At 39.0% G+C, this 23,006-nt stretch overlaps 1 protein-coding gene across 2 annotated transcripts in view; it reads right to left on the bottom strand.

Annotated features, from left to right (window-relative positions):
• The window catches only part of ARHGAP10 (Rho GTPase activating protein 10), a 138,788-nt gene that overhangs the window by 18,726 nt on the left and 97,056 nt on the right, over nucleotides 1-23,006 (bottom strand). For both annotated transcript variants that reach the window (XM_030946925.1, XM_030946926.1), the window contains 2 exons: nucleotides 15,954-16,104; nucleotides 1,011-1,173 (listed from right to left, as the gene is read on the bottom strand). In XM_030946925.1, the coding sequence (XP_030802785.1) occupies nucleotides 1,011-1,173; nucleotides 15,954-16,104 (314 nt within the window). The remainder of the gene's footprint in view (nucleotides 1-1,010; nucleotides 1,174-15,953; nucleotides 16,105-23,006) is intronic.

Below are 23,006 nucleotides of genomic sequence, written 5' to 3'. Positions count from 1 at the left end.
CTTCAGACCTCTACTGAAGAAACAATGGAAAATACCTATAAATCTGGAATTCTTTCAATACATATGAGAGAAAAAAAATTACTCTAGTTAATAAACACTCAAGTCAGCAGTTTATTATTAATAATTACTCTATGACTATCTATATATTCTCATGTGTTATGTATATCTACACATACATTTTACTCTTGTTTCATCACCAGAGCTGGCTACTCAGAATGCCATTATGGAAAATGTTTGTAACAGATCTTTTCTCCATACTTGCTCCTGCCACTGTTCTTGGCACTAAAGGCTGGAAAAGTTTGTCTTGATAGTGGTTAAAGTCTGAATGAATAGCAAACCAGAGAATTCAATTCAAGTTCAACTCTGATTTAAAAACAAGTTATGGTCAGCTTTTTGTGTATCAAACCTGCACACTCATTAGAGAGTCAGGACTAACATTCTGATGTCAATTTTGCTAAATTTAAGTCACGCTCAAAAACAGAACACTTACAGAATCCACTGAACGTGACAGACTGCACTTCCATTGGAAACCAAGCACTTAATTTGTTAAGAAGAGATTAAAAATGATAATGTTCTTAGACAATAGCATCTGAGCACACACTCATTACAGTGTGTTTATCCAAACCCAAAGCCGGGCCCAAAATCTTAGCAGTATAGCATCTAAATGTACCTTAATGTTTTCTTGAAATAAAACTAGGGTAAAACATCACATAGATAATAACATATATTCACCGCTTAAATAATAAAAAAGGATGTAAAACCATTTAAAATGTTATAACAGGTAACAGGAAAATGAAGTAGATTTCAATAGAACAAGAACATTTTTTCCTACAAGCATTCAAGTAGGCTCTAAGCTCCACCGCAACACATAAACACATCTTTTTGTAGCAGAAGAAAACAAACACAATTATATGCAATTTCTAAAAATCGCTCCTCACCAAACTGAAAAGGAAAATGTGTTTCACAATCACACCAGTGGAAACATCCTTACTTAATATTCAGTTACTTACAGATTTGTTGTCCAGCCTGCAAGATCTCCGCTGTCCATGATAAGGTGATTTTCATCCAAGAGCTCAAGGGGGCTGCTGGAGAATGCAGGTGTTGGAGACTGGGAAGAAAGAGAATCCATGCTCCCAGTTGGGGTGTCTTCTCTGGGAGAGCTGTGACTGTCAGCTAGGAAAGAGAGAACAAGTCAGGACAGTCAAGGAATTATCTCATAAAGCCAAATAGTCTGCCTTGGAGATAACGTCCTGAAATACGTAAGAGAAGAAAGAAACCTTTCTGTTCCATCTCCACTGGGTATTTTGGAGGACAAGAAATCTCCCAGTATTTCCCCAAAAGGTATCATTGCACAATTTCCCCCACTGTTCCCACCAGGCTTTCTTCACATACAACATATTCCCAGTCCCTTTCCAGTTGAGTTTTATGTGAATGAAATGCTAAATTTTGGGGAGGTGTTTTTAGACAAAGACAACACTTCTGATAAGAAAACAGTTTAGGCTATGCACATTTGCACATCTCCCTAAAAACACAGTCTCTAAAGATAATTTAACACACATTTGAGGAAATGAGTGCTCTCAAATACAATAAGCACAGTCTTCTCAAACATGAAACAATGACATTTAGAAAGGTCAGAATAAGCAAGAGATCTCTAACAAACACACAATACCCAAAAATGTTACTTTTATTACTCCTTTCTAATGGTGTTATTTTAAGAGAGTTCACTGTATTCTGATCTATTTGTTTTCTTAGGCTACTCTTAGGATATCACTTGAGAGGCAACATATTCAAATATGACTGATTAGGAAAACATTAAAGGAATAGCTTTCCTATCCCAAGGACCATAAGATGAAGTAACCAATGTGTCACAGAGGTCACTGCAAACCATGCTGACACATCAAGCCAAACAGCACATTCTTCGCTGAAAAGCTAACCTTCACCCACATAGCCTTTTCCTTTCAATCTTTATTTTTTAAACATCAGCTGGACATGTCATAAATTCTAAAAGAGGTGCATGAAATGAGGAGGATTGCAAGCATTAAAGTATCCAGCACAGCTAAGCCAGCAGTCTCAAGTGGGGCCTGTAGCTGTTTTCAATATATTTATATTTAACAGTAATAAGGATCGATTCCAGCCACCCTTTACAAGGCTCCCTGCATCCCTTCCTCTATCCATCCTACTCCCAGTAGCACTCATGAACAAAACCCACAAGCCTGCCAAATAACACCACCAGAAAAGTCTAGAGTGGATTAGATACTGCTGTCCCCACCATCTTTGTAAGAGTTCTGCTCTTTTGGGGCCAAAAGTTCTTTGGGGAAAAAATGAACAACTATGTCCTAACACAGCATCAAAATAATACAATCAAAAGCTGTTCAAATATTGTGCTGTCTTGACAAGTTATATCTCCCATATATAGCAATATACAAGATGAAGTCCTGTACAACATTACTCTCTATTTCTAAATTAACTAGCATCTGCTCAGGGAACAACTGAGCTTAATTCTACTCCATCAAGCTAAGCACTACTGTTGCAATTATTTCATTTATGATTTTTTTCTTAATTAACGAAAAGTGCAACACCACAACAAAACAAATGTGGACAATGAAAAGCCACCCTTTATGGAAAAAATCCTTCTCATAACTCTGTCACAGCCTCAATTTCTTCTGCTACAATAGCTCAGAGTTAGCAAAGCCCTCAGCTGCTTCCCCAGCCATCTCATCCTCACCCCTTCCCAGCAGCACTGAGAGAACAACTTCCCTAGAGAGTAAAATGACATACAACTGAAAACAGTGAAATGATAAAGGTGATCATCTGGAAATTTCTCCCCAAGCAGCTGCTAATTTAAGGATCTAAATTAGCCCATAGCACCAAGTGTGATGTGCTCTGAGGAGGAGAACATTACCTGGGAAAATGAGTCACTTGCACTGTGGCAATCCTGCTCACCTGGCACCTCCCCACTGCACCAAGGCCATGGTGCTGCTGCTTCACATTTACATAACATGAGAATCACAGGAGTGTCAGGTAAAAACTAATTAATTACATCTCATTTGCAGATGTATGTGTCACAGTGATAAACATCTGAGAGATCAGACAGTGGCACTGCAACCTTACTTTCTAAATTCCTTAGAACTAGAGTTAAGTCCTTTTAATCCATCCTGATTTCCTTCCAAAGCAGTAGTAGTGGCACAGTCTAGATTATCAAACCACATATACCATATTAAAAGGCCACATTTACCTCAACCATTCACTCAGCATTACTAAAACACATTTGAAAGGAATATTAATCTGCGTCTTAATACTGCAAATATGACCAACTCGCTACAGAAAGTAGAGGATATTCTGTTGAATTGTTTCCCAGAACACACAGAAGTTAAAAAAACCCCAAAACACTGAACACTTCAGTCACGCACAGCAGAATCAACACTGGAGACTGTAGTATACAGGCAATTATGTTTGACATTATCTTAAATGAAACTGTGTGTTTAATCTTTCCTCAAATTTTACTTCTTCCTTCCTGAGTCAGTGTTTTCTCACAGTCTGTACTGCACTGAACTCCCAAAACTAAGACTGGGTTTTGCACAGTAAAAACGAATCAGGTATTTAAACAGGAAAACGCCTGCTAAATTCTAATGGATTAAGTAAAAACCCTCTAAAAACATGTTCAAAGACACTTTACATTTCTGATGTCTTCAGTTATCTCCTTTTGTAAAATAAAACAATATTTTTATTCAGGAAGAGGCAATTCTGTACAACGGCAAATACAGATGACTAATGACCATCTAGCACATTTTCATGATTAAAAACAATATATGCTCCAAACCTAAATCCTCAAAATATAGGGTCATTGCTATGATTGCAACATCACAAAGACCTCACCCTGTATGTCAGTGCCAAAAATTCTGCTAACTTCAGAAATTATAGTAACTCCTGTACATGGCAGAGGCAACAGAACTGTGCCTCATTATCTCTTCATCCAGCTTAATAACCTGCTTTTGATTAATGCCCATCTCACATTGGGGTCAAACTACATCTCCCAAATAGCCATTGTCCGAAAACATCAGCAGATGATAAAGGGAATGAAGAATCAATTGGTTATTAATTAACAGACTTGCCAATCAATGCATGCACCTTCACTTTGTTAGGCTTTATTTTCAGGCATGACCCATGTAAATATGCTCTACTAATTATTATATATATTGCCTCTCATATCAGGTTTCTGTGCTGTGTGACAGTATTTCAATGATCTCCTTTTTAAGTTTTACACCAAATCTCTTACTGGGAGGGATTTTGCAGCTTTGGAATCATATACCTGGTCTATAAAGCTGTTAATTTCCCAGTGTTCTCTCTGAAGAGGCTACATCAGATGTGATTCTATGGGGTTTTGCTGTGGTTCCATCAGAATGACATTAGGCATTAATTCCACTGCTTACTTCTAATCATCAGCCCCATTTGCACATCCAGGGCTGGCACTTGTTTTGGCCATTAATGTAAATTAATAATATGATGAGTTGATTGGCCTCTGTGACCAACAGACTTAGCAGAGTCATTGTTTCTAAGGATGTGCTCCCTTCTGTAATTCTGGGCTATGTTTTCCCTCTAAAATCTGTACATTTGTTTCTCAATACAACCACACTTATTTTGTTTGAATGGGTGCAGCTTAGCACACAACCATAACTCCTACAGCCTGTTATTACTTGCAATTCTCCTAACTTTGTCCCATGTGCAAATACTTTGTCAAAGATTTGTATTTACCTTTCTAAATACTGCTACATCATCAGCATTCCTCCAGTTGCTTCAAACTTCTTCAGCAAGCTACAAGGCATTTTAAAAATTAACATTGCCAAGCTATAGAACCCCATGACCAGAGACCTTTTTTCGAAGTCACAAGTTAGGTGACTTTGCATTATTCAAAATATTCACCTAGCAACAGACCTACCTGTGAACATCTCTGCTTGATTACACATTGATTATCATAACTAAGTTCTTTTTGACACTTCTTCAGAACTTGTAACATACATTGACTTCTCGCTATTTCCTCTTTTTCCACCCCCCTGCCCTTTTCCTGTAGTTTGCTTTGTGGAACCAGTAAAGACCCTAAGCTGCTGGAGACCTGCCTTTTAAGTTTTGACATGTTTTGTTTCTTTAAGTGCATGTTAAGGACATTACTGGAACTGAATCAGCTTTATGGGTTTCCTTTGACCTCAGAAGTCAGAGGTTCCTAATATTGATAGTCTAGTATTTGTTTTACTATTTCTCTCCTCTCACTCCTCTTTATCTCCAGCATTGTTCTCCAGTGAGCAGCATTGTCAGGTCTCCCACTCCTATGAAAAAGCTGACTGCCACATTGGACTGACAGGTCCTTTCGAAGAGGAGCACCAGAAACTTCCTACTCTTCTTTCCTACCTCCTGAATTCTAATAAGCTCTTACCTTATAAAACATGCAAGATGTGACTGCCTTTAACGCTCATTTATATTATTCTTTGAGCATACAGTCTGGTGTTCTTGGTGCCTTCACCTTCTCCTTCTAAAAATGTCAATCCCCCTCCTTTTTCTCTCATATTCACTCATTTTTGGGTGCCAGAGAGCCTGAACAGATGAAGGACATGAGGGTTCTCAGTACAAAAGCAGTATGTCTGTATGACATCTCACAAATTTCTGTCAACATTCCAGCCATCAACTCTTCACCTTCCCTTCGTCATATTTGTGGGAAGGCTCTGAGTGCCTTCAGCTTGGCCATCTTTCTAGAGCTGCCATCAAGCTGCTTCTACAATTCATGTCCCCATCCTACACAAATAGGTGTAAGATCCAATTTTACTATCATGAGACTTAAAACTTGTTTCACATTCTCACCACCCTTTGCATACTATTTAAATTTTTTTGACTGCATGGATCCTTTTAAACTGTCACGTAAATGAACTTCTTGTTTCCCTGGTCTAATCACAACACTCATCCAAGCCTTTGAGCTTTCACTGTGCCTCTGCAACAGACACCCTCTGCTCTGCCTTTATGGCTGTTCATGGTTCAGACCAGCCCCATCTAGAAAATAATAAATATCTTAGGCTGATTCTAACAATTTACTGGTGTGTCTAGCTGGTACTACTTACCCCTCAGTTTCTAACCCAAATATCCTTCCTTCTTCCCCCCTTCCCTGCCTTATGTCACCCTTTCTTATAATAACAGATACCCCCAAAGCACCAGCACAGACTCACACCTACCTCATATCCAGCAAATACTTAAAACCCTCAATTCCTTCTGCTTTTTATCTGAAGGAACCTCAGATAGTAAAAGCTCTCAGACCCTCCTTACCAGAAATCTGAACTAAGCTTCTACCTAACTGAGCATGACATATCTCCCCACTGCCTTTTTTTCTCCTTTTTCCATCTGGCTAGTCTAAGAATATTTTTTGTTGGCATCCAAAGTTGAAAAAAAAACCCCGAAATACTTTGGCAGTGTCAATAATCAGATCCTTACTTTACTCTGAGAATTCTAAATAAGAAAAAAGCATTTGTATTAAGGACCATGAAAAGCAGAGAGTTAACACTATCAGTTACTTGCCTAAGAGACAGTTTTCTTCCAACTTCAGCTTAAGTAAACAGATGAATTACATGTTTTAATGTTAAAAGCAAGACTAATCTTTAATGTCAACAGCACAACCAATGTCTACAGTTTAAGGGTAACCAGAGAATGAAAATAGTTTATGAAAGAGAATTTTTCTGGAGTAAATGAGGAATATGTAACTGTTTCTATTGAGATACACAGAATACACCAAACAGCACTGTCATATATGTTTTAAATGGTCATTGCATGAACAAATCATGGTAAAATAAGAAGATAAAATTGATCTCAACTTTGACAAAAACAGAATCATAGACAAGGGATGATGGGGACAGTTACTGAGGAGAGTAGGTTAAAGATGCTGCAAAATCCCTGTTGCCACCTTCAAGTCTGCCATTTTCTGCATCAGGAGGTGGGGAAGCAGCAGCTGCACTGCTGTGCAGCCACCCATCCTCCCCCATCAGCATCACAGCTGCATCCCACTCTGAGACAGCAAACATTCCTTCCCCATAAATAGCTCATGTCCCACAATAATCCAGAAGTTCAACCAAGCAGAAAGTAGCTTTGCTCTTACATTAATTTATGGGTATGTCTTATATTTTCATTTTAATAGGAATCTCATAGATCAGGGAAAAAATATTGGTATCATAAATATCCTTGATCAAGTAAGTACTTAGTTCCAGGTGTTAGATCTCCAGCATCTACAGAAAACAGACACAAAAAGCATAACCAAAGTTTCCTCACACAGTTAATAAATCTTCAAATGATCCCATGAAATGATGTACCAACTAGTCTGGAAAGGATTCAGCCTTTCCTGGAAAGCTAGAAGTCCATCAGAGAAAGTTTTCTGTGATAGTTACCAGAGGAATCTGCAGCCAAGAAGAGCCTTTTCTAGATGCAGGGCTGCCCCCTTTATTCAGTGTTTACTGTACCACTCATCCTGTGGTAAATCACACCAAACATCAGGGGAACTCAGATATTCTTCTACTTCAAACTTTTAAAAAGTTTTCTGAATTAATGAAGCCAAGACATCTGTTTCTCAGTAAATTAAGAAGCTGTGTACTTTCATTTGTCATGCCACTAAAACTGGTCAATTGTTTATTACCTCCAGACCACAGAAACAGTTTTTTTAAACAAGCAGTTTCCAAATCAAGGTGAAAGCTTGATTGCAAGCTAATAGTGACTTATTATTTGGTTAAAAAAGTAACCATAATGAATGCTAAAACGAAACAAAAGAATTATTTCAGTGCTCCTGAATAATGGGTGTTTTGGAGGTCAGATTCCTGTAAAAACTCAGAAAAATAGATTTGTACTACCACATTCCATTATCCAAAAGTACCTATTAATAACCCCAGAGTGTAGCAAACCCTATACAATGCAGCCCTGCCCTGGTATGCAGTTAGTTCTTACATAAATTTAGACATCACAGACTCATCCAGCCTCAAGCCAGCAGAGCAAAGGGACAGCAGACAACCCACGTTCCCATCAGTTTCATGCTGTCACACAGAACAGATGCAGCAAGAATCTGATCCCTGCTCCAGCTACTTTTTTTCTCTCAGACAAAATAGTTAACACAATTATTTGAGCTGACTAAAGTTTTTCCTAGATAAAGATCAACTTTGATATATTTTTCCAATGTGTGCATGTAGCAGCATGTGTGTGTTAGGCCCAAAGTAGCTTTCCTGCAGCAAGGTTGTTTTCCCCCACTCCATAATGGTTCAGATACACCAGGAAAAAGGAGGAAGCTGTGCCAGACAGAATTTGCCTCAAGACTGGATGATGCAACTCAAGAATTGTAGCCAAAAGGGCCACAAGGTGTTTGAGTTGGGGTTAGGAAAGGGAAAGAAATGTGCTCATCTGCAAGTTAATTAGAGGCAAGTGGAGTTTAGGGACCATCATCCTGTCCTGGCCTCCTCCTTTTTGATTTTTTTTGGTCCATTTTTAAAATGCAAAGTTCAATTTTTAACAAGCATCTTTCTAGAGATACACTTACCTGGTATCATTAAACAATTAACCTGTAAAAATTAAGCAATTATTTTAATGAATATCCCCCTTACTGCATGCCATCTTTCAAAATCAGAAGAAATACTGCTCAGATTATTTTACATCAATAAAATCCAAAAGACACATAGCCTTTCACTGAGCAAGCTAAAACTAAAATGGGTAAAGAATCACCATTTATTCCTCAAGCTGCGGAAAAACAGTTCAAGACAGTCACAGACACAATGTTGGGATGTTAATTAATTCACATAATTAAATTTTGAGACAACAGAAATCAGCTACAAGCCTGCAGAGGAGTTCCTCTTTTGATTTGTGCACACCATGATATGAAGAGCAGTATCTAAACTCAACAATTACTCATTTTTACCAGAGCTGGCTTGGCAGGAAACCACACATGATCTCCAGCCTTACCAGCCTGGCCAGATGCCAACCAATTTCATGGCTGAAAAATGCAACGATGAACTGAAGCTACTTCCTGAAAACCCTGACAAATAGTAAGATAAACAGACTGTCCCACCGCTTCCATGATTTTTTTGGTAGCACTGAGTTTGGGTTTCCACCAGTCCAGGCAACATTAACCTATGGTCCAAGTCTGTACTGAAACATACAAGGGAACAGCTCTAGTTTAATCCATGAGAATGAGAACTGTGAAAAACCAGAGCAGATCAAGAAGGGGTACAATCACCAGGCCTAAAATTTCCCTAAGTCAGAAGCACTTCTTAAATACCATCAAGAACTCCAAGTCCATTCAAAATACTATTTTTTATATCCTTTTCTGTTTGGCTGGCAATTCAGGCACCAAGAAGCTGGAAGATGTGTCTGTAAGGGTGCTTCCACCCCCAAAAGGTAAGGTGTTCAAAAGCTCTTTCCCTGAGCTGTCAAACAGGGATAACATCATGCTGTTGTGTCTTCTTTTCTCTTGCTATTAAGTTTGCTTCACATGCAGTCACTTCCTATGACTTCTTAAAAGTTTCTCACCAATAATTCCACAACCTGGCCACTGACAAGGACTAACTGCTACCACATCGTGTATCTGATGGGTCTCTCACAAGAAAGCCACTCAAATATTTTCACTGTGCTGCTGACATTTGGCTGTGCCTCCTTCCTCATTTTGTTCACCTCTCTCCTTTTGCCATAAGAGTGACTTCAGTAGAGGAATGGATCAAGCAGGATACCTATGGCTTGTTAGAAAAACTAGTGAAAACAAGATAAGCAGCCCTTAGGGGAAGTTTTGTCAGTTGTTTCAATTGAACATCCAGGTGACAGGTTTGTTGATCTCCCCTAAGAACACCTTCAATCTCCCTGTTGGTTCAGCAAGTCACAAAAACAGCTGGGAAGGAAAGAAGTGACAGCAATGTAATTCACCTTGCACTAAGTGCAACTTTCAAAAGAAGAAAACAGAAAATTAGAAAGAAAAAGAAGAGCAAATAGGACAAAAACTTCAGAAGCTAACAGGCAAACAAGAAGACATTTTTTTCTGACTGAATGAAAAACACTGATAGAGTGGGAGCAAAACAAGAGGAGGAATATTTTCTAACTCGTATATCAGCCCTATAAAAAGTTCACCAGCTCTCCCCTGCAAGATCTCTGCTATTCTTGTCACCAGTGAAGAGAAGCAACAGCATGTGAGGAAACCCCTAATTCAGTGCAATGTATGTTCTCATCCATAGGAAGGTGACTGAAGAGCTGAAGTCTTTGTTCTACTTACACTCTTGTGTGCTGGGTGAAAGAATTTACTTTTACCAGTAGAGGCTGGCCAGGGCACAGCTGGCATGTAGTAAAGATATGTCAGTGACTTCCATGCCTGGGATTAATGGCTTTTAGCATGCCAAATTGGCCTTCTTACAGCATTATCTGCCCCTGTATGTCTGTGTGCAGAAGGTAGAGAATTAAAGAGATGAAGGATTATTACAGAAGGTCAGAGATTTTTAATATTGTCTGGCCTCAAGGAAAGACTGACTCATTCTCCTGAACTCTCCCTGTTCTTTCTTTCAATTCAGATTCTAGTTTTAAGTCTATTCAAGTTCCCTTTCCCTGCCCCCTGACTCCTGTTCTATGCATGTGTGTGAACACGTGGATGTGTTTACTTTGAACATTTCTACAGCCTCTAGATTTCATACACTGAAAACAGACAAGCACTGGCAATGAAACTAAGGCAATTCTTACACCAGCCATGAAGATCTGATACACCTCATTCAACGAGATGTAAAAGTTAGGAGATGTTTACTACATCATGACACAAATTTGATTTTTGCTAGCAGCACAGCACAAAGATTACTCACAGGGATAAAATCACCAGATAATGTATACTCTGCATGCAAAGTATGGACCAAAATTATTCTGTACCTCTTAAAAAAAAAAAAAAAAAGTACCTTCTATGGACCCAAAGCTCTCCAAGCAGAAGTCAACTCTCTGATAGGAAAGTAGGACTCACAATTACATCAGGAAAAGCTTTACCTTCACTGGCAGTAGCTCAAAAAGACTTTTAAGTTTGTATAGCACACATCCTACTTGGAGCCATCAGGTGGGAAAAGCTGTGATGAATCACATAGAATTGCAGGAGCTCTCTTGCAGCAAGATGAAATACAAACTGTCTGAAATTCCACATGGCAAACAGCAGTCATCCTGATCTTCCCCTCATGACTAACATTGGTGCATTTATTTTGTGACAGCATAGCTGTGTTCTGCTCAGCTGTTAACAATAGCTTTGTAAGCAAGTGTTGCAGGGCCTTATGGCTTTTTGATATGCCTTTGTAGCTGCTTTTCTTTCCATTTCCCCTACTACGTGCCAGGTTACAGAAACTTCCAAGCAGCAAATTCAGAAATAGAAAGAGTTCAAGGCCAGGTTTCACACCTGCAACCTTGCAGTACTGGGCTGTTTCAGCCCTGAAGACCAGTCTCATTATAATAAGTCCAAGGCTTCCTCTAACATCCAGGTTTTCTGTTCAGTAATTCCAAATGAAGTTTATGATTTTTTACTTGTGTTTGGGGCAGGAAGGGATGGGGAGGGAGTAGGGAGAGGGAATATTGCTATGTAGCCATTACACGTATCATGTTTTACTCTGATAAAGTAATTTAATTGAATGACACAGTAATTCATGCAAATTAATTTATCACCCAAATTAAGACACTGTCTCACTCCAATACTCACAAGAAAATCAAGACCAGCTACTTCTATTCAATACTGACATACCATTCATAACTGTGTCGTGAAATACTTCAAAGGGCAATATAAGTTAGTACAAAGTTTTGAAGGGTTAAGTAACAGTTCTAATTTCTATTTCTTTTCAAATGTGCAGAAGAATCTGCTTTCTAAATCACTATAAATATAGTATTTAATTTACAGCAGCAGCAGCAGGCAAACAAAAACACTCCATATGATTGCAGAGTGGGGAGACAGGACACAAATGCCCTAAAAAAGAACAATGCAGCCCCTCTTTGACACTAATGTGCTGTCTATGTATGTGCCAAGGAGAAATTTTGGCAGCCAGAGAGTATTCAAAGAGAATATGGCATCAGCAGGCCCTGTGGTTTAAGATGTATATTCTGGTTTGTTTAGAATACAAGTTGTTCTGTCGTTGGACAAAGTGCTACACATGACCCATTTCTTGACTCCAGGTGTGACTTATGCAACTTGTGCTGATTCTCTGCTCATCCTGGATGGACTGCATTACACAGCCTACCTTACACAGGACTTTTCTTCCTATATTGCTCTAACAGCCCTGCAAAAATGGTTTAATAATCTCTAAGTCTCTGGCACTGAAAAAAAACAAGAAAAAGAATGCAACAAACGAACAAGAGAAATCCCAAACCTGCTGCGTTTGCTACAAGACAAGAAAGGTACATTAAAATTTAAATAAAATTGTATGGGAACAAAATTTTAAATTTGCATTGCCCTCTAGGAGAAATGTAAACAGCAATCTCCTCTGATATATACTGACTGCCCAAATGGAAAATAAAGACCCAATGACATGTTTAGGACAGGATAAACAACTTCCAGTTCTAGCTAACAGTCTTTCCCTGTCTGCATAGAGAGACAGAGAGGCAATGAAAAGTCATTTGTACATAGCTGAGACTGTAAGTCACAGGAGCTTCTGCACTGCTATTCACTATAAAGTTCATTCAGATAGTGAGGGGGAAAGAAGAAAGCAATTTCCATAGATTAAAAAAAACAAAACCAACAAAATAAAAAAAAAAGCCAAAGACATAAAAAACCCAAAACAAACAAACAAACCAAAACCAAAACCAACCCACCACCGAAAAACAAATCCCAAATCTTCATTTAGAAGGCTAAAAAACTCGGGACACGGTCTTAATGTAAATCTCAGACAAATCTGCATTTTGCTGAAACAAGAACTTTGGGTCTACGCCATATATGAAAGTAGCTCAGAGTTCCCCATTAGGTTGAGTTCTACTTAAGAAACTAGGATATCAAAAAACTTCAGAGTGAAGTTTTAGTACCTGGCTTACCACAGAGCAGAGAAAAAAGACATTGAAAGAAAAACAGACAGCATCATCTGTGATTCAAGTTGGTCTTTAGGAAACAAAGATCCTCATGGTAGCAAATATAATCCTTGAATTGTTTGCAAATAGGTTTAATCATCTAATTGCCATGTACAAGGAAAGAAAATCTATGCACTATCAGAATTCAGTACAGCTAATTACTAGAAGGCAAAATAAAGATTTTTATCAAACATAGTGTGTGTTCTTCAGCTATTATATCTATCAATATTTATATATCTTACAGCTCTTTCTGGGTGGTTGCTGCATACATTTTCTGTTCAGTCAAGAAGCTTCTCGACTGCAAACATGCTTTTAAAAAGAAACCTGGCCTGAACCCTGCATTTCCAATTCAAGCAGTGGATTCTGAAGCCTGTTAACTCCCTGGAGCAGCTGATAGCTAAAGACTTGTTTCCGCTTTTCTAACAATTTCCTGGTTTGCATAACAATCCTAAAAGAAACACGCTCAAGAAGTTTTCCAGCACAGAGAGATTTTGTCTCCGACGTAGTTCTAGTTTCAAGGCATAGAGAATATTTATATACAATTACCATAACTTTAGAGATCTATTTGTCTACAAATATATTTACATATAAATATGTATCAGCTGCTTGTTTAAAACAAATTATGATAATTTTGCCATATCCAGGAAATACAAAACACTGGCTTGTGCCTGGTGCTTAACTCATGCCATTGTGAGTAAGGGGGGGCGGGGGGGAGGGAAGGGGTTTAATGTTTAATTTCCTGTTAAAAACACACACAGGATAAAATCTTCCAAAGAGCAGTTATAAAACATGCATTTGTTAGCCAAGAAACTAGGTAAATATGGAATGAAGCCCAGGCTCACTTCTATTCCTTCACCCCCTCTCCAAAGAAGAAAGCCACAGAAGAAGGCCACAGAATGTATTTGGAGGCACTGAGCTCTGCTCAAGGACTAGATAATTCAGGCGCCTGGTTGATCCACAGAGCCTGCAGCCACTGGGGCAGTGGCTCAGAGTGTGCAGTGACACGGCTGGGCTCCAGGCACTGCAGCACTGCATGTGCATGGCACACGTGCCCGAGAGCCATTGTCCCAACTACTGCCCACTGTCCTGACACAGCAGGCTGGCTAAATAAGGAAAAGAGTCATTAGCATGTGGCCAGCAGCTACCAACAGCCTGAGGATCCTGCTGCCTTTGGTAGTGGCTTTACAGACCACAGAGGGTATTTTTTCAGCAGTTATAAGGGGAAATGTTATTGCCAGATCCCACCAAAATTTCACCTGCAGCAGTTCAGCCTTCACTGTGGTTTTAATACGTACCATGATGAATTAGGCTATTCTGAATTTCAGGCCACTACAACTCCCAGACAAGCACCAAGGTTCTGCATGAAATATAACTATTACAGCCTTTAACAATCCCAGCTCTTTGCCAAGACGCCCAAATTAGACAAGAATATGGACTACATTTTGGCAAAATAGAATCTTTGTAACAGTTTTCAACAGTAATACTGTATTTTTGGCTCTCAGAATAAAAACAACACACCAAGTGCTTTTTGTCTGAGGGTTTGGGTCAAAGTCAACTCCTCAGTGTGCACCTTGCTCCATAGAGTTTGAGAAGCTGTGGTAATTCTTGGGTCCTGCTAGGAATTCACATTCAAAAAAGGATGTGAGCAGCTCTGTGAGTGGCTTCAGTTTAGCCTTGTTTTTCAGATGAGGATAAATTTATTATTGCAGATGCAGCTCAAGAGTTTTCTTAGCTTTTGGGAGCATATTATTCAAATAACACCTCTTAAGCTTTTTAAGCTGATACCCCTAAACATCTTCTAGTCAAGGCATTTAGTTTCACATTTGATGCAAGAAAAGACAGACACAGATTTTGTATCTCTCTGGTGAATCAAATCCGATGGCAGGAATGCTGAATTTCTTGCTGACTCTTTTGCAAAACTGGCTTTGAAGCTATAAACAGTCCTGAGTTTATTTCTAAAAGCTGCACTTAACAGCTGTCATAGGTATTTGTGTTCTTGTCTTATGAAACCAACCACTGTTAACCACTAATTTAGTGACAGTTCACCAGTGAAGGTCTTACTACTGCATGATTCCAAAACCTTCCTGTTTATTTGCACTTGCTGTAACTGGACTTTGTGCCCTGATTCCATGGCTCTTCATGTGAAGAGACAATTGGCAGAAAACATTAGGAGAGAGAAAAGGAACAGGGTAGAGAAAAACTGTAACACAAAATGAGCCCTGACTTGCCTCCTCAGTACTGCACGTACCCCCAAGCAATGAAATTTCAGGAAAATTATTTTGGTTCTGGCCAACAGTCAGAATACGTAAGATGTTATTATACACCCTTTGCCTCACTGTATGTTGCTACTGCAGACTCCACACAAAGGGAAGACTTTTTTTTTTTTTTTCCATTGCTTTTCAGTAGTAAGGCAAGTTGACAAGTATTTACTGCTAGTTACAGCAAGGTATTAAAGATTCAAGTGAAGTAGTGGTATTCTCCAGTGCAGTGGTGACCTGAGCCTTTAATCCAGATGAATTTAACTGTAAAGTGCATTAGCTCTTCTCATAAAAGATTTGCTTTAATTTTAGTTCTCTCTCCATTTATCTTATGGCTGTGTAATCTTCAGTAGAGGTCAAAGAGATTTCCCCAAAGAAACAGGAGCTGCTTCTTTTTTAGAGGAGAAAAGCATATTTAAGACAGTCCGTCCTACTTTTAAACATAAGTCACAGGACAGTACTCCCTGCTGTCCTCTCTCTGTAGCTCTCCTTGCTTTGCATGTTCCAAAGCAATTAAAGCAGCGTGCATGTGCATCCACACATGTATACAAATGAAACATGAAATGAAAACACCTCCTGGAGATAGGATACACAGCCCATCTGATGCAAGGACTGAAATTATTACTAACATCTTACCATCATCCAACTCCAGGCAGAGATTGTAAACAGCCAGAGGCCTCTTAATACGCTGTCCTTGTCTTCTTGACTGCCTTGGTGGGGCATTTGGAGGAGATACTGACATAGAGATTGGCTCAGGGAAAGTAGCATCAGGCAGGGTTTTGAAAATCTGCAATCAAGAACACAAAGGGTGTTAATTATTTATCATGACGAGCAACCTGTGCAATGCAACTGTAAACCATTATCAAACAACATTTGTTTTGGATTTCATTCAAAGCAGACAGGAGCCAAAAAAGCCATTCCTTCAAGTTTGGGAGTATGCCGTGGGTTTTTAATGAGTGCTTTAAAAATAAATAAATAAATAAATAGATAAATATAATATGGAAATAACCAATAGCACTGTCTACCCATTAATCAAGCTGCCAATCAGTTAATTCAAACACAAAACATTTGCAGCCACATTTACCAGCTAGGATGGAGGGGAAGGAGAAAATGAAAGATACTAACTTAGGAACCAGTAACCAAAATGCTTTATAGCTTTAGCTAGAACCTGTAATTTTTCCAGAATACCCATTTCAATTTTCAAAGCTTGTGATATCATTATATCAGCCATTTTAATTAAAGAAACACCACACTCTTGAAGAAAGCAAGGGAAAAATTTTGTGGGCAGGGATTTTTAATGAGAAATACCATAGTAACAAACCACGCAAGAATTTATTGTTAACTATTACGTATTGAGACAATTTTATATTAAATACTGACATTCACAAAGATGCATACAAAAAGGATTGCATTTGCTGTCATCCTTTTATCTTTTGAGTCACGACCATCAGCATATCCCCACTCCACACAGAACACCACATCATTTCTCTCTGAATTAACCAGCAACATAGATTCACCGTACCTGATAGCGCTTCAACTGTCACACAAAGGGGACAGTCCAACAGTGCTGATTTACTACTAGAAATTATCAGTGTGCTGGCATGCAATTTGCCAGCAGCCTTCTACAAGTGATCATGGCATGAACAAATTGGCTTCATATGTATTTCAGCAAAGACAAAGCAGCAGATAAGGAAAAACACAAACAGGAGCTGAGTAAGAAAACTCCTGTGTCTGTACAGCACCCCACAGCAATGCAACACAGTGATATAACAAGATGTAATGAAACAGTGTATGATGTTCCTGTGCTCTGCAACTTCATAATATTTACTCCAAGGACAAGTGGCAGAGGAGAGCTGTAATCAATATTTAAGGGGAAGCTTTTTATAAAGTCGAAATTCATGCAGAAACTATAAAGGGACAACACAGATAACACATTTCTGGATAATAACAGCATGTGTCAGGTGCAGTATGACACTAAAAGCCAGAGAGGTGAGAAATAATGCCATAAGCATCCTGTAGTAAGGCACTCAAAACACCATGTTAAAAGTACTAGAGACCCTAAATGCCATCATATCCTAGCCCGCCAACCCTGAATATTAATGTGTGGGAAGAAGATGACCCAAGATCCCATGTATGCATTGACTTATAGCCATTTAATCATCACTTTTGTATTGGCAGGTAAAAGACTGTGCTGGTACAAAATAATCTAGAAAGGACATATTCCATGAAAACAGTGAAGAAATTATCATACTCCCAAATCTGGGCACCAGTGGGCCAGAAGCCCATGTATGGTGTGCACAGGAAAACACACCATACATGGGCTTCTGGAAACATTACCTTCCTTTCCAGTAAGAGAATGTTGCCATGGGGGAGGTAAAAATGCTCTAATGTGAAGTTCCCCATCCCAGCATTAGGAAAACTGTCTCCCCCTCCTTCACATGCCTACAACAGCACCTCTCTAAAAACAAAATGTTTACAAAGAAGAGAGGAAGCTGTCCAACCTGGTTCTCCCCAGCACAGACACAGCAGCGCTCTCAGGCAGTGACAAAGCTCTAGTTGTGCTCAGAGTTCTAAAGCCATTTCTTAAAACATGATGCAATATATAATAGTGAAATCTGATGTGCACCTCCATGGCACTTGGCTAACAGTACCACACTGCCCCCTTATGTGTAAATACAGGGCTAGATTGAGCAGGTTTAGGGATAAATATTTGCTTCTGAAAAATTCAAAGGTACCAAAACTTGAAATGCCATCTTTTCCATGGACTAAGCATTGCATTTGGGCTCCCTGGCAAACAACTCTCTGCCAAGAGGTTTCAGCATGTTGTTTGCTATGCCACATTCCACAGCTGTGTTTATTTCTACAGCCTTATCCATGGATCTCTGCTGAAATTAGTGATGGTAAGAAGAAAAAGTATTTCCCAGGAGTACTTCATAAGAGATGAGCTTTCTTGTATGCTTCTAGGTGACTTGCACAGGTGGCAGTGAATTTCTTCAGTGTTTTTTACTTGTCTTTCACAAATATTGTAATATACTCTTTTAAAACTATTATCATGAGAAATTAGGAGTCACAAAGGCAAAAGACAAAAAGACTTTTTGCTCTTTAAAGCAGTTCATAGTTGTGTTCATCCCTACTTTGGTATCTTTTTAGGCCTTTTTGTTAGGAAAACAAAATCCAGCCCAGCCCTAACTAGACATTTTTCAGCAGCAGCAACCTCTTTCTGTTGTAGGTCAAAGCCTCAGATCATACTACAGTTTTGCAAAGGAGAGCATCTGAAAAGAAAGCAGAACATCAACCTCTGCCTTCAAAAGTGCACATGCAGCATTCAGCTTATCTTTCTTGCTTTATTTTCACTTAAACAGACAAATGTGTTTCATTATGGCTTGGGTATTTGTCTGCTGCACTGACAGAAGCTCTGCTAGGTCTGCCTGAGAATTGAGGGGATGGAGAGCTGCTTTATTTAAGCTGTGGGAAGTTGGTTTTGGTTTTATTCAAATTTGCTTCTAATCTTATTAACTATTTAAACATCACTGAAGATAAATGTTTCATGGCTAATAAAAGGTGCCAGCTGTGAGTGACCTGCTGTCAGAAGCCCAGTGCATGCACGCAGAGGACTGAATTCAACATCACACACACACACACACACAATATGAGCACCTGAAATGGCCCCAGCAGCGCTGTGTGCTGACTTGCACAAAAGCAAGTCCTGGGACCACAGGTGAGCAAGTTTAGGAGTACTGTCCTGCACTACAAGCAGCTGCTATCAGATGCATGGCAAGGCAATCACACATATCCAGTTGGAGGGAAACTCTCCCGAGGAAGAACAGATTGGAATGTGCTATTTAAGAGATGATTGGTTTGCTACTCAAAAAACCACACCCCCTGAAGGTCAGATCTACCACTATCACTCATCTGGACTGCAGAAGTCACCACAGCTTAGACTAATTCCTGTAATAAAGACAAGAGTGAGGTGTGCTCATTGAATTACATCATTCTAGAAGCGATAAAAATATACTAAGCCAACTTCAAAGCTTAAAGATTTCACAGTCACGTCCAGTGTTAACACGGTTTTTGACACTGTGGTCAAACTTCATGAGAGTTATAGACTGTCAGTTCTCTAAAATTTAGTTTTCAAAAGCTCTGGCATCCTGCTATTGACCTACCTGGGAGTAAACTCTGAAGCTAAGCGTAACAATTTACACTTGGGAGAAGACTAATATACGTAGCACTCAGAATTTTAATCCAGCAACAAATCCCTCTGTTAGTCAGTCCCAGTTAGTCTATTATTGTAAATGCTTCTTTAGGTCTGATCTTATATGAAAGCAGAATTTCAAAGCGCACACCGAATGAACCAGAGGATGAATCTCCGAACCTGCAGCGTAAAAGTTACAACAAAAAAGATGAAACTCTGGTGGACCAATTTAAAACTCTGGTAAGTCTGACCTACTTCTCTCTCTATGTAGGAGTATAAAGTGGATGCTTTACAAGCCTAAACAAACCACAAACCATCTTGGGCATACAGCACTAATAACAGCTCTGTCTAGAGCAGTGAGCCCAAGATCATCCCTACACAGAACCATTCCAACTCCTAAATCTGCGTCCCACAGTGTCTATGGCAGCGTTTCTTCAGAGTAATGAGCCAAATTCAACATATTATCGTACTGTATTCTACCAGCAGATCCACATGGCAGCAGCCCAAGCAATTTTGCCAGATTCCCCTTAATCTGCAACAACAGTGTTGGACTCTAGATCCTGAGCTCTTACGAGAGCCGATTTTAGATACTGAAAAAACCCACGGCTGGGAGGATTTACCTTGGCTTATTCCACAAGTTTATGACTAGATGTATAGCTGTACATGGAAATGTAGATTTGATTCTGCCGCTACAAGAGAATACTGATCTGTTCGTTCTGGTCTCAAGCAGAACTAATTAATGAATTTCAGTATGTTTGCCAGGAATTACTTGAGGAAAAGACCCAGACATCAGGTCATCTCTGTCTGCTTTGTTTCACTGGGGTAATTAAAATTCCCTCTAAAAATCAGTGGGAAGCAAACAGCAAGGACAGAGCGGGGTGAAAAAGAGGGGAGAAAAAACTGGAGGCTTAGTAATAGAAATAATGAAGATAAACTTACAAGAAATCAGTGAGATTTCTTATAAGAAAGCAGTGCTATGGTTTTGTTTCAAGAAAAAACCCCTATCACTCTTACAACACCAAGCACCCAGAACATGCATCTATATCCTTGGAATACACAAAGACAAACCAGAGCACTAGAAGTCACTGTGAAATACAAAGGAAGCTAGAACGTGCAAGGTTATTCCAAATTCTTTGGAATTCCACTAGTGGGATAGGCTTCACTACTACATTCATATGTTGTAGAGAAGAGCATTCTCATGACAAGAACAACATACATTTCTATTTGGGCAATTTCCCTACAATTCCAATTTGATTTGCCATTGTTAAATAAAAGATACAAACACAGACACTTCCACTAATGTTCACTGAATACTATAAAACATTATCTAGCTATGGCACATGTACTGCTCTCCCCTTACACATTTTATCCCTATGGTACTCCTTGCATTTCCATGACAACTGGCTATCATATATGCTGATCAAAAAATATTTTATACATTAGCAGTTAATGGGATAGTGCAAGAGGAGCTTATCACCATGGTCTTTCCTTGACTTAGCTTCTTTGCAATGTAAGGCAAGCCCAATTCAGGTTAAACCCAGCAATCTGCACAAAACCAAAAATCATATATTTATCTTAGAGACAAAAACACTAAAAAAATGGCAACTGTCTCTGTGGTTCACAGTGTGCTCTTACTCAGATTAATTTTCAACATTTTTTTCCTCTTAGGATAATGAAGACAGTGGTCGTACCCTGCTTTTTTTGCCATTTTCTGAAACCAAAGCAATGATGTCTTTTATGTCAATTTAGAATTTTACTGTAGATATAAGCATTTCAGAAATTGCAAGGTGAAAATAAGCATCCTAAAACACTACTACAATAGTCCAGCCACTAATTATAACCACTAACCACTAATTGCACACTAATTGTAATCCATTTTTTAACAGTAAAAACCACATTCAATAACATGAAAAGTTCTAGGGTTTTTATTCCCTATTTGAAGGGATTACAGAAGCTAATTTGAGTTATTAAAAGTTTAATCATAATAGAAGTTACAAAATATCAACTCCTAGAGTGCTAGGACAAAAGTTTTATTTCAAAACTGATTTCTGCACCAATTCTAACAATTTTATAGAACTTCCAGAGTACTGAAATCTTTTTTAAAAAATCCTTTGTTATTGTAGTTTCTTACTGGTTCATGTTTTTACTTTACTCTGGACAGTGTTCGATAAACATATTACATTCCTGGTTTTAGTCAAAATATCTATTTCTTTTTCTTGTTCACAAACACAATTCAATAAATAAAAACTACACGCAGTAGGAATTCTTGATATCGAAACAGAATATGTGTTCAGGGTGCAAAATGTGATTAAAGTTGATTACTTCTAAAATTCACATTCAATATTTTTTAAATGTTTACAACATTCTCCAAGAAAAATTATCAACAACTTCATCAGAATTCTTAAATAAGCTAGCTCCCAAATGTTACCATCATGTCCACTCCAATACAAGTGTGCCTGCCTCAAATTAGCTGTCTTGTCTTTTGCACTTCAACACTTGTATACTGTGAAATACGATTTGCTGTGCACTGCTTTCTGTGAGATTGCACAAGATGCAGGCTTTCTGAGGCTTTGGATTTGGAGGCTTGAATGCCACTACAAACCACAAAATACATTTATATACTATTCACAACCATTATATTGGCGGGTGGGGGGTAGAATCAGATCTAGAGCTGAAAACTACCTGTGGCTCAGTCTCTAGAGGGCCACCAACCAGAGACCATCAATAATGCCCTTGATGCTGCCTGGCACACACTGTTGAATTGCAGTGCAACAGTGGATGCAGCCTGGAAAGTAACCAGGTGTAAGTCAAAACAAGAAACAGGAATCATCCTTGGCTGTGATGAAACCACAAAGCTCTCTAAATAAATAAATTAAAATTGAATCCATCCAAGGCAGCCTTTTCTTCATTGCAAAGATATCATTTGCTGAGCCCATCTGCCTGGCAGCCGGACCACCCCTAACTAAATGAAGCATTGCTTATAGGGATTTGTGGACACTCTGAGCCTCAATCTCCTTCTGACTGGAGTATCTTCTATCTCCTCTTCTTATACAAAAACAACTAGAGATCTGGACAATCTGCAAACTACAAGAGTGACAAAAGAACCCAGGGAAGTTTCAGACAGACCTGATGTATCAGTAGACTCTAATAATTAGTCACTCATCTGCTGTGATCGCCTTGAACTGTGTAGTTCAAGTTTTGGGATGTAAGGAAGAACCTAAAAGGCCTGCAAACACAACATTACAGTCTAGAGGACAGCTGCAAAGGAGGGAAAAAAAAAAAAAAAAAAAAACCATACCAAGGTTAAGAACGCATGTCCTTTGATGGCTGGTGAATTCTGAGTTTGTTGAGTCAGCCTTTCTAAAAGTAGCACTCCTGATACAAAGACTGCAGCTCCACCCTATCACATCACACTCCACCTTTAACAATTCATGAGAAGAACACTCCTGATGCAGCCCATTCACTGCTATCAACCACGCCATTTCAGCCATCGCGGG

The sequence above is a fragment of the Camarhynchus parvulus genome, chromosome 4, assembly GCF_901933205.1.
Source record: "Camarhynchus parvulus chromosome 4, STF_HiC, whole genome shotgun sequence".
Classification (NCBI taxonomy): Eukaryota; Metazoa; Chordata; class Aves; order Passeriformes; family Thraupidae; genus Camarhynchus; species Camarhynchus parvulus.
The sequence above is the reverse complement of the archived record's forward strand: the minus strand, read 5'-3'. Positions and strand labels throughout refer to the sequence as shown.